Source organism: Arvicola amphibius, chromosome 8 (genome assembly GCF_903992535.2).
Source record: "Arvicola amphibius chromosome 8, mArvAmp1.2, whole genome shotgun sequence".
NCBI classification, from domain to species: domain Eukaryota; kingdom Metazoa; phylum Chordata; class Mammalia; order Rodentia; family Cricetidae; genus Arvicola; species Arvicola amphibius.
In genome coordinates this window covers 73066856-73078735 of record NC_052054.1, presented here as the reverse complement: position 1 = coordinate 73078735, position 11880 = coordinate 73066856, and the positions used below count along the sequence as shown (strand labels likewise).

At 53.5% G+C, this 11880-nt stretch overlaps 1 protein-coding gene across 3 annotated transcripts in view; it reads right to left on the bottom strand.

Annotated features, from left to right (window-relative positions):
* Window positions 1-575: 575 nt before the first annotated feature.
* Ppp1r13l (protein phosphatase 1 regulatory subunit 13 like) overlaps window positions 576-11880 on the bottom strand; it is a 20805-nt gene continuing 9500 nt past the window's right edge. For 2 of the 3 annotated variants that reach the window (XM_038338719.1, XM_038338718.1), the window contains exons 2-13: window positions 10730-10806; window positions 10499-10641; window positions 8971-9481; window positions 8792-8890; window positions 8626-8717; window positions 7750-8185; window positions 6290-6750; window positions 3790-3921; window positions 3564-3697; window positions 3284-3450; window positions 1816-2015; window positions 576-1141 (exon numbers count right to left, since the gene is read on the bottom strand). In XM_038338719.1, coding sequence (XP_038194647.1) covers window positions 1103-1141; window positions 1816-2015; window positions 3284-3450; window positions 3564-3697; window positions 3790-3921; window positions 6290-6750; window positions 7750-8185; window positions 8626-8717; window positions 8792-8890; window positions 8971-9481; window positions 10499-10641; window positions 10730-10784 — 2469 coding nt within the window. In that variant the 5' untranslated portion in view covers window positions 10785-10806 and the 3' untranslated portion in view covers window positions 576-1102. The remainder of the gene's footprint in view (window positions 1142-1815; window positions 2016-3283; window positions 3451-3563; window positions 3698-3789; window positions 3922-6289; window positions 6751-7749; window positions 8186-8625; window positions 8718-8791; window positions 8891-8970; window positions 9482-10498; window positions 10642-10729; window positions 10807-11880) is intronic. The other variant, XM_042055501.1, reaches the window with a different exon arrangement.

The following is an 11880-nucleotide window of genomic DNA, read 5'->3' as shown; positions in this document are numbered from 1 at the left end:
GGGATGTTGTATACATAATAAATAAATAAATCTAAAAAAAAAAAAGAAATTAATGAACTCAATAGAAGTTGGTCATGGTGGGGCAGGTATGTCACCCTCAGCTCCTCCGGAGTCTGAGGCATGGGGATTACAGGTTTAAAGGTTGCCTAGATTGCACAATAGATAAAATCCTGTCTCAAAGTCTTTAAAAAACTGGGCATGAGCAGGGAGGCGGTCCACACCTTTAACCCCAGCGCTCAGGAGGCAGAGGCAGGCGGATCTCTGTGAGTTTGCAGACAGCCTGGTCTACAGAGTGAGTTCCATGACAGCTAGAGCTACAAAGAGAAACCCTGTCTCAAAAAACTTTAAAAAATAAAATAAAATAACCTGAGTGTGGTTGCATACATCTTTAGTTCAGGTAGAGTTATACAGTTAGTTTTGTCTCAAAAAATTAACAATAAAATAAAAATGTTAGACTTCCATGTGACACTCTGTGAGAAGTATCTTGTTGAGGTTTGTGACAAGTTAACAAAAGCTAAACAGTCCCTCCGGAGCACAGACAGCATTCTTGGAGTCTGAACATAATCAAAATGAAGTTCATGTCTGTGCAAACAACCTTTATTTATAAAGGAAACAGTTCCCGTGTCATTACAAACATAAGCCACACAGGTGTGAAGGCACTTGGTTGGGGAGGTGGGGAGCTGACATCCTGCTAAGGAGCCATGCGCCTCACCCAGGCCCCAAGGCTGCTGGAAGGAATGGGGAAGGGAAGACAGCAATGAAGGGGTGGGTCACCCTGTCAGCGTCAGCTGCGACAGTGCAGGGGCTTGCTGGCAGTTAGGAGGTTCTTTGAACCAGATCTGATTTGGCAAATGTGCATGTGGGGTCTCCTGCCCACAAAGGTCCTCAGCCCCACCTCACCCCAATGCCTAAGGTGGCTTCCTAATCTTAAGTCTGGGGCTGCCCTTCCTCGAGCGTCTGGAAGAATGAGAAGTTCTGGTGCAGGCTGCACCCCTCTGGAGATTAGGGCGAAAGTAAACTCAGCAGTAGTTGGATTAGGAAGGTCCGGGTGGAAGGCAGGCTGGCTTGCACTTTTCTCGTTGACAATCGTCCTTCATTCCTGCTAGATTTTGCTCCTCTGAGACTTCACCCTAGGGAAGAGCTGAAGGGAAGGAGACCATCAGACACCAGGAGTCCAGCTCCATTTATCCCACCCCCAAGAAGGGGGGCTGCCATCACACCACCAGCCACACCCCTGGCAAGGAGCAGGAATACATGCGGGAACATGTATATGGTTGTCATCTACTTTCCTGAGTGAAAGGGATCTAGAATCCCCTTTACCCATATCATAGCACAGCCAATAATGGGTTCTTCTGGACTCCATCACAATGAACTGTGTGTATGTGTATGTGCAGATGTGACAGAGAGACTGGAGAGAGAGGAAGAGAGAGAGAGAGAGAGAGAGAGAGAGAGAGAGAGAGAGAGAGAGAGAGGAGAGAGGAGAGAGGAGAAAGAGAGGAAAGAGAGAGAGAGAGGAGAGAGAGAGGAGAAAGAGAGGAAAGACAGAGGAGAAAGAGAGAGAGGAGAGAGAGAGAGAGAGGAGAGAGAGAGAGAGGGGAGAGAGAGAAAGAAGAGAGAGAGAAAGAAGCCTATTTGTAACTAAGGCTGACCTAAAACTTACTTTGTAGCACAGGCTGGCCTCAAACTCTTAGCAATTCCCCTGCCTCAGCTTCCAAAGTAGAGGTATAACAAGAAATGCCCGGCTCTTTCTCTTTCTTGGAGCAGCCTAACCAAACCCATTAATAGGAGGCTCCCACTGGGTCCCCTCTGGCTCACCCCAAAGTAGTTGCGTGGCACATAGCCCTCCTGGCCATGTAGCGAAGCCCACCACCAGTCAGTCTCTTCTGGCCCGTCCCTCCGAAGCACGGTGACTGACTCGCCCTCCCGGAAGGACAGCTCATCCCCAAACTCAGCGCTGTAGTCCCAGAGTGCGTACACAACACCGTTGTGCATCAGTCCCATGCTTTGCTCGACGTCTGAAAATACATAAAGTCAGGCTAGGGCCAGGGCCACAGCCACACAGGGGCACCTGGAAAGCTGCCTGCCTCTGCCTGTGGGTGGGGGTGAGGTTGGAATGGGCAGGGTGACCCCTGGTGTGTCAAAATGGGCAGCTTGCCTTCACTCAGCAGCTAAAATCGCTTATGTATGTATTTTATGTAGACGGGGGCTGCATGTACATCTGCGCACCAGAAGAGGGCATCGGATCCCACAGAACGGTAGTAACATGGCTGGGAGCCGCCAGGGAACTGTCAGTGCTGGGGACTGAACTCAGCCCTCTTCACTGCTAAGTGATCTCTCCAGGCCCCCACCGTCCTCAAATGTGTCTCAGGTTGACCTTAAACTAGGTATACAGGCCACGATGACCCTGAACTTCTGGTCTGTCTGGCTCCACCTCCCAAGCCGTGGTATCACAGGTAGGATCCACCACGCCCAGTTTATGCAGTGCTGGGGACAGAACCCAAAGCCTCTGTCACGCTAGGCAAGCGCTCTACCCACTGAGCTCCATCCACATACGCCACCACCCCCTCCCTTTTAGAATCTATTGCTTTTTGATTTTGTGTGCATTGTAGGTACATCTGTGTGAGAGTGTCAGATCTCGGGGTTACAGACAGTTGTCATTCGTCCCACCCCAGCTGGTTTCTAACTACGATCCCCCAGCCTTAGGGACGGGCTTGCGTGCCTGGCCCCTATCTCCACCTCATACAGTGTTAAATCCTTCTGCTCCATGGTCCCTAATGTCAAGCTATGACACAATATGCCTCTCCAGGTGTCTGAGAGAGACTACGGGCAAGCCTCTGGTGCGGTCTGTCCTGGCTGTCCCTCTCGTGCAGTTTAGTCTGGTCCCCGGAGTGACCTGATGTGAGCTCGGACACATCTACGAGTGTCCCAGCCTTTAAACAGCCTCCCAAAACGGTTGTCAGGATGTTTGTTTTCATTCTTGAGACAGGGTCCTGCTCTGTAGACCTGGCTAGCCTGAGCTTGCTATGTAGACCAGGCTAGACTCCAACTCACAAAGATCTACCTGCCTCTGACTCCCTAGAGCTGGGAATACGAGTGTGTGCCACCACAGCAGCAGGATGGCATACTTGGCATCTCGGCTGCTCGCCCCTCAGGTGGAATCCAGGTGAGTTGTACACTCTGAATGATACAGCTCCCAAGTCTCTAACCACCCACGTGCATCTGCCAGGTGGGTTACACAGCCCCTACCCCATCCCCACCCCCCACCTCAGGCGCAGCCTCGCACCTGCCAGGTAGGTGGCACAGTCTGCGTAGCCCTCTCGGTAAGGGTCGCACTTTTCGATGGCAGTGGCGCCGTCACTAAGAGTGGTGGCAAAGATGGCCGCACCGTGCTGTACCAGGGCGGTGCAGATGGCAGTGTCGTTGCATGAAGCTGCACAATGCAGCGGTGTCCTGGCGGCAGAGGAATGAGTGAGAGCGAGGTCTCAGCTGGTAGCGCCACCCTACTGCAAGTGCCCGTGCCAAAGTCCTGCCTACCTCCCAGCAGGGGCATGCGGAGGACTCACCAGCCATGGCTGTCAGGGGAGTTAACATTGGCGCCCGCGGCGATGAGGAAGTCCACAATGGGGTAGTTGGCACCACAGATGGCGTTGTGGAGAGCGGTGATGCCCTCCTCATTGGGCTGGCTTGGGTCATTCATCTGGGAACAGGAAGAGAAGGACTTAGCCCCGCCTGTCACCCTGTGCGCTCCTTATGCTGTCACGTGGGTGGGGAGGACGCACGACATCTTACCTCCTTCACCGCCTGCTGTACCACATCCAGCTCCCCGGTCAGTGCTGCGTCCAACAGCAGCACCAGCGGGTTGAGCCGCGCACGCCGGGCCTTGCGCGGGGACCCCACTTTGCGCAGTACTGAGCGCATTTCCTGCAGGAGAAAGTGGGGCTTCAGTGAGGCCTGCCCACCCACACCTCAGTGGGAGAAACAGACCAGGGGCCGGGTCACCCCATGGTCCAGGAGGCTCCACACCTAGGCAGGGAGGTGAGAAGGTACAAGGGCTGGTTATGCCCTTGTCCATCGGTCCTTTACAACTATCAGGTCCTCCTATGACATTGGAATCCAGAATCCCGAGAGCTTAGAGCAAGTTAGGAAGGCATGGAGTAGGTGGTCTTCACAGCAATTATTCCTATAAGACAGCTTGGTAGAGCATGTCCACAATTTCAGTACTGGGTGACTGAGGCAGGAGGACCGCTTAGAGCCAGGTGGTGGGGGTCCACGCCTTTAATCCCTGCACTCAGGAGGCAGAGGCAGGCAGATCTCTGTGAGTTCGAGGCCAGTCTGGTCTACAAGAGCTAGTTCCAGGACAGGCTCCAAAGCTACAGAAAAACAAAACAAAACAAACAAACAAACAAAAACAAAACCACAAAAAAACAAAGAGAGTTCCGGGACAGTTAGGGCTATACAGAGAAACTCTGTCTTGAAAATACATAAAAGAAGAAGAAGAAGAAGAAGAAGAAGAAGAAGAAGAAGAAGAAGAAGAAGAAGAAGAAGAAGAAGAAGAAGAAGAAGAAGAAGAAGAAGAAAAGAATATCTTCAGGGCTGGAGAAATGGCTCAGTGGTTAAGAGCATTGCTTGCTCTTCCAAACGTCCTGAGTTCAATTCCCAGCAACCACATGGTGGTTCACAACCATCTGAAATGAGATCTGATGCCCTCTTCTGGCCTGCAGGCAGACACACAGACAGAATATTGTATACATAATAAATAAATAAATATATAAAAAAAGAATATCTTCAAAGAAACAAAAAACCCACAAAACTACTGTGATCATTAATTTTGATTAGCAACTTAGTGGGATTTAGAATTCACCACTGGTTTAGAGCACTGGCTCTTGCAGAGGACCCAGGTTCAAGTCCCAGCACTGACATGCTGGCTCCCAAAGACCTATATAACTCCAGTTTAATGGGATCTGAAATTATCCCTCTTCTGGCCTCTACACACACATGGTGCACAGACACAAATGCAGACAAAACATACATACACATGAAAATAAATAAATTAAGTCATGCCACGGGGGCATACGCCTTTAATCAAAGCACTCAGGAGGCAGATCTCTATGAGTTCGACGCCAACCTGGTCTAAAATAGTAAGTTCCAGGACAGCCAGAGCTGTTAAACAGAGAAACCTTGTCTCGAAAAACCAAAAAGTAAATAGATAAAAATAACGACGTAAAATCACCAAGGAAAGAAATCTCTGGCTAGATCTGCAAGGGAGTGTCTAGATTGGGTTAATTAAAGTGGGCCCACCTGGACTGGTGCCACTATCCCATGGGCGGGGGTGAGAGACCGAATGAAAAGGAGAGGAAACCGAAACACCAGCATTTATCTGTCTGCTTCTTGACGGCGGAGCCGCCTCCTGTTCCTGCTGCTGTACCCGCCCTGCCACGATGGACTGCACCCTCAAACGGAGCCAAAGATATCTTTCCTTGATTTGTTATTGCTATTAATATTGCAAATTGATTAGCAATTGGCATTGGTAATTGAATTGCCAATCAATAAAAGATGGGACAAACACACACAATGACAACAAACAAAACAGAGTAGCATGAACAAATTCCTGGGTCGTGCTCACGATGGGAGGGTCACAGTCACATCCCAGGCAGCAATCACTCCTCACGGCAAACCCATGGGGGGGCACTGCTGTTCTCACCCATTTCACAGACACAGAGTGGCTAAGTGTCTGGCCCTAGGACATACAGCTGAGTAAACGGGGACAGGAGGAAAACTCTATAGTTGGTGCATATAAACATTGATGACCAAAGTCTTGGGGGCCAGAGACTCTCTCTTCACAAGGAGACAGAACATGTGCCCAGAATAAGTAGGCACCATAGACTGGTCTCCAGGTCTCAGATAAACCCATTGTCACACTGAAAACTCAAATCAATTGCAGCTATAAAATTAAGATTCACGAAGGAATGCTGGGCATAGGCATTGGCAAATGAAGAAGCCAAGGTGTCAAGCCAGGTCAACTCTCCATACATCCAGTCTCTCTCTTTTCCCCAGCACCCCGCCAGCCCTGTCTACACAAAAGACTACATTTCCCAGGTTCCTTTGCAGCACGGTGGGTGCCATCTTGGGTCATGAAGCCAGGGTCATCTCCACGGATAGTGGTGTAACCGAGGCGACAGGGTTCTGGGTGCAACACTAGGTCTCATTTAAACCACTATACGGTGAAGACTTTCCTTTACAAAGCTGTATCAGAGGTGAACACATACTGTCGTCTCCTCCTGTGACTTACCACGCTCTGAGGCTGCTCTGGAAGACTGCTCTGGGGTGGTGCAGGGGGTGGGACGGGAGCTGGTGGGGCAGGAGCAGGGGGCCCTGCCCTGGCCTCGGATCCCTCTGTGATTGTGCCCAACTCTGGCTCGGGCCCGCCAGGCCCTGGGCCGCCGTGCCGATGAAAGAGTCTATTGATGATCAGTTGGTACTGTTTCTTGTGGGTAGGGGGCAGGGCTACGGCAGGGCTCTGCTCCATGGAGCCTCTGCGCTTCAGGGGCCGAGGAATCTCTGCCAGAACTCGGGCCACCTCCTCCAGCTCAGGCACCGTCTGTGCTTCGGGTGGCAACGCTGGCTGCAGCCTGGTAGGGCTGAGAGGCCGAGTGACAGTGCCTTCATCTGTGTCCCCCGCCTCCAGCACGGGAGCCAGTAGCCCCTCTAGCTCCGGCTCTGGCTCCAGCTCGGCAGGGCACTTGAGGAGGCCTAGCGAGAACAAGAGCCCCATCAGAGGAAGAGTAACTAGGAGTCTCCCAAGACCTACAACTTCCAGGGTGCAACCAGCTCCTGTGCTGTGTGACCTCAGGGCAGTTACTTGCCCTTTCTAGATTACACTTTGCCTGGGCTGTACATAATATATAATGTTATGGTAGCTTCCATTTACTGAGCATCTATATGTCAGATTTATTTATTTATGGTGCTGAACAGTGAACCCAGGGCACATGATAGGCATTCCACCCACGGAGTTACATCCCCATCACCCTTCTCTGTCATGGAGAAGATCAGTGACCATCTCCATTTTACGAACAGAAATCTGAGGCGCAGAGAGGGAAAGCCACTTGCCCAAAGTCCCACAGCTAGTTGTTTCTGGAATCTGCATTCCTACCATCAACAATAAACTCGGTTTTCTAGGTTCCTAAGAATTTCACCCCCTAACATCTCACGCAGAAAATTCCAGAGTAGAAGGCTGGTGTTCAAGGGCCTCTTTTTTTACTGGTCTTTGTCCACCATCCCAATGTCCCCCACAATCCTACAAGGTAAACATTGTTACGCTCTTTTCACAAGTGGGAAAAACAGGCGCAGAGAGGTAGAGCGATTTATCCCGAGTCACACAGCAAGTCAGCAGTTCCGAGAGGCTCAAGCTCAACCCCTCTGGCACTGAAGGAGACGGTGGGCAATGTGGACTTTCTATGCATTGCCTTATTTTCAAGACCTGATAACGGTTTTAGTACCATGTCCCAAAAGATAGGATTGTACTGGGATTCAGCGTTTATACTCAGGGAACGCAGGGCTCTGAGAGGCTAAAGCACAAGTCCTAAGCCTCCCAGGGCTCTGCTCAACCACTCCATAATCCTGGCACTGTGTACATTCCCATGGTTATCTGGCCCGGCTCTCTGCGGGTTCAGTGTCTGGACTCAGGCTTGGCCGCAGCTGCGCAGCTACTCTGGTCCCCAGACAGAGCCGGAATCCTCTCGGCCGACTCACCTTCGTTCACGGGAGGCCAAGTCTGTTGAGGCGCTGGAGTCTGAGGCTGGGCCTGGGCCTGGGGCTGGGGGGGCATCTGAGGTTGGGCCTGGGTGGGTGGCTGTGGGGGTGGCTGAGGAGGCAACTTAGGTGGGGGAGCTCGGGAGAAGATGGGGGATCCCGGGAGCACAGCCCTGCTGGCTCCGTGTTCCCAGAAAGCATTCTGGAGCTTAAAGATCATGCTGAGGGGTATGGGGCGCTGGCGCAGGGCGTTGCGGGGCTGGGGGCTGGAGGGGGGCATGGGGATGCGGCTGACGGGCTGCCAGCTGCGGGGCAAAGTGCCTGAGGGTCCAGCTGAGCCCATAGAGCGGCGGTAACTGCCGATGTCAGAACGCCTGTCGGTGGCCAGAGGGGACACCTTGTAATTGCGTGGCAATGTTGCACTGGTGAGATTGTCCTGGGGCAGGGGGAGAGAAAGGAAAGATGAGGGAAGGTGAGAGAAAGAAACTTAGACAGGTAAGGACAAGGGGGTGAGGGGAAGGACAGAACCTATGTGTGATAGCCCACACCAGTAATCCCAGCAGGAGAGGCTGAAGCAGGAGGACTGCCCCAGTGAGGGGCTGGGGTGTGGCTCAGTGGTACAGCCCCTGCCTAGAATCCCCCAGTGAGGGGCTGGGGTGTGGCTCAGTGATAGAGCCCCTGCCTAGAATCCCTCAGGGAGTGGCTAGGGTGTGGCTTAGTGCTATGCACTCATCTAGAATGAACTAGGTTCTAGATTCAATCCTCAGACTCCCACCATAAAGAGCATGAGGAAAGGCACACACACACACACACACACACACACACACACACCCTGGACCCTCCACCTTCACTCCCTGCTGCCCACCTGCACCTCACCTTGCCACTGCCCCCCAGCCCATCCAGGCTGCTCTCTCTCCAGGGTAAGAGCTGCAAACCGGGGGAGGCAGGTCGTGTGAAAACATCCAGCCCTGCAAAACACACATCGTTAGGATGTACTTCAGACTCCTGTCGTCCAGGTGCCCCCCCATCCTCCGTCACTCACGTTCATAGCTCGCTGTCTGCGAAGACTTTTTCTCATAAGCTACGTCCAAATCAGACTCGTTCCAGGCTTTCGGGGGCCTCCGGCGCAGCGTCAGGTCGTCTGGGAAAAGGGGTGCGTGAGTGAGGGTGTAAGCATAGGCTAGACCCGGCCAACCTCCCTAAGAGTGGGTCCCCGTGCACCTTGTGCGCGAAGCGGTGGGGCGAAGGCACTACCCCCCGCGCCCAACAGGGGGCTCCCGAACGCGGCCGGTGAGTCATAGCCTGCAGTGGTTGGACGTGGGGAAGGTCCGCGCTCCGGGAAGAAGGCTTGGGGTCCCTCAGCTAGAGGGCTGCCCCGGGGGGACCCTGCGCGACCCAGGTAGTCGAAGGGCGTCGAGGGGCCCGGCTGGCGCAGCGAGCTAGCTCCAGGCCGCGGAGACGGAGCCCGGCCATGGGGACTGGCAGCCCCGTCAAAGGCACGGGGTCTGGGCGATGGCGCACGCTCCAAGCTGCTGTAGGCATCGGGCTGCAGGTAAATGGGGGTACGTGGGGAGGACGGCCGGCCTTTGGGGGACAGAGGGCTGTAGGGGTGCAGGGACGGGGCACTCTCCGAGCGTCCAAAACGGGTCTCTGTGCTATCCGTGGATGTCTTCTGCGGGGACCCTCTGCTGCCAAAATGCTCTGGGATGGGGCTGGTGCTGTACCGGGATATCTGTGGGTAAGTAGGGCACGGAAGAGTCAGAGGAGACAATAGGGGGCAAGTGGGAAAGATCAGCGTAGATAAAGGAAAATCAATGCGGAGACGTCAGAGTAGGCCTGCACGTGCAGAGTGAGGGCAAAGCCTGGGCGCGAGGGTGCTCTAGCTTGTTACTGGTTCTTTTATACGATTTAAGAAAAGGTCTTTTGCTGCATGTAAGCTTTCCCCCCCTTTTTCCCACGTTAATCCCAGCAAAGGTAAGCGGGAGTTCGAGGCCAGCCTGATCTCTAGAGAATTCCAAGACAACCTGGGTTGTTACACAGAAAAATCCTGTCTGGGGCGTGGGGGGAGTTTAACCTGGCATGATGGTGCATACCTTTAATCCATGCACTCAGGAGGCAGAAGGGCAGAAGCAGGCAAATCTCTGCAAGTTGGAGGCCAGCCTGGGTTGTTACACAAAGAAACCTGACTGGGGGTGTTTGGGGGGGGCAAAGCTCACACCTTTAATCCCAGCAGACACAGGTAGATCTCTGTGAGTTCCAGGCCAGCTAGGGCTACATACTGAGACCCTATCTTAAAAAGTAAATAAATTAAAATAAAATTGTCTTTTTAACAGGGTCTCACAAAGCTCAGGCTACCTGAGGGTCTTCACGTAGCCAAGCATGGCTGTGAATTCCTTATCCTCCTGCCTCTATCTCTCCAGTGTAACAGGTGTGTACCACAAGCCCTGATTTTATATGGTTCAGGAGATGGAACCCAAACCTTCATTCATGCCAGGCAAACAGCCTCTTGTGTAGCCCACGCTGGCCTTGAACTCACTGTGAAGGATTGAGGCTGGCACTGGAATGATCCTTCCGCCTTAGCTGCCTTTAGAGCAAGGAAGAGCCTACTCTCTTCTATATCTACATGCCCCTCTCTTCTAGATGGTCTTACAGAGCTCACAACCTAAACAACCTTAGAAACTCAAGCCTCCCCTAGGGCATGGAGAGAAGCTGGCTTTGAGGGGGTCAGAGCGGGGGTCACCAAGCTCACCCTAGGGGGGACTCCAGCCTGTGGGCCAGGAGGCGCTGGCGAGTCTGACCACCAAGACTCTAACTGCTTGGTCAATTCATCCACTTTGGCGGCCGCGGTGTCCAGCTCCATCTGTTTCAGGTCCATGTGCTTCATGGCCAGCGCTGGGTGTGGGAGTGAAGGTCAGGACCACGCCTCCTACACCCTGTCCCCTTGCCGGGCCCTGCCCATCCGCCCCTGCCCCCAGCTCACACTGGAAGTTCAGATCCAGAAGATCACTGGCATTCTGGAAGGCTTCGCTGTCCATGGTGCCGGCCGGAGCAAGGTGCCTGCCCGGATGGAGAACTCGCTCAGACCCTCCAGGCCACGCCCCTCCAGGCCCAAACCCAAGGAAGGCTCACAGGGTGGGAATAGGGGGTTTCTATAGTCATTAAGGTTCCAAAATGCCAATTCTTTAAAAAACCAGTCCGTGTCCACTATCTACCTAGAAGTCTTAAGCCATTCTAGAAAGTTGGAGACAAAGAATCTCTCCATCACCCCTCATAGGGTATTGAACTGAGGCTAAAATAATTGTTACTTTAATGAATGTCTACTAGGGACCAGGAGACACCACCAGACATTTTGTTGATTTGTTTTGTTTGGTTTGGTTTTGTTTATTGCTGTAATGAGGATTAAAGACAATGCCACATACATGTCAGATAGGAGCTCTACCACACCCCAGCCCCTCACTGGGGGATTCTGGGTAGGGGCTCTACCACTGAGCCACACTCCAGCCCCTCACTGGGGGATTCTAGGCAGGGCTCTACCACTGAGCCACACCCCAGCCCCTCACTGGGGGATTCTAGGCAGGGGATCTACCACTGAGCCACACCCCAGCCCCTCACTGGGGGATTCTAGGCAGGGGATCTACCACTGAGCCACACCCCAGCTCCTCACTGGGGGATTCTAGGCAGGGGCTCTACCACTGAGCCACACCCCAGCCCCTCACTGGGGGATTCTAGGCAGGGGCTCTACCACTGAGCCACACCCCAGCCCCTCACTGGGGATTCTAGGCAGGGGCTCTACCACTGAGCCACACCCCAGCCCCTCACTGGGGGACTCTAGGCAGGGGCTCTACCACTGAGCCACACCCCAGCCCCTCACTGGGGGATTCTAGGCAGGGGCTCTACCACTGAGTCACACCCCAGCCCCTCACTGGGGACTCTAGGCAGGGGCTCTACCACTGAGCCACACCCCAGCCCCTCACTGGGGATTCTAGGCAGGGACTCTACCACTGAGCCACACCCCAGCCCCTCACTGGGGATTCTAGGCAGGGGCTCTACCACTGAGCCACACCCCAGCCCCTCACTGGGGGATTCTAGGCAGGGGCTCTATCACCGAGTTACTCCTCCATCCACCCTTTC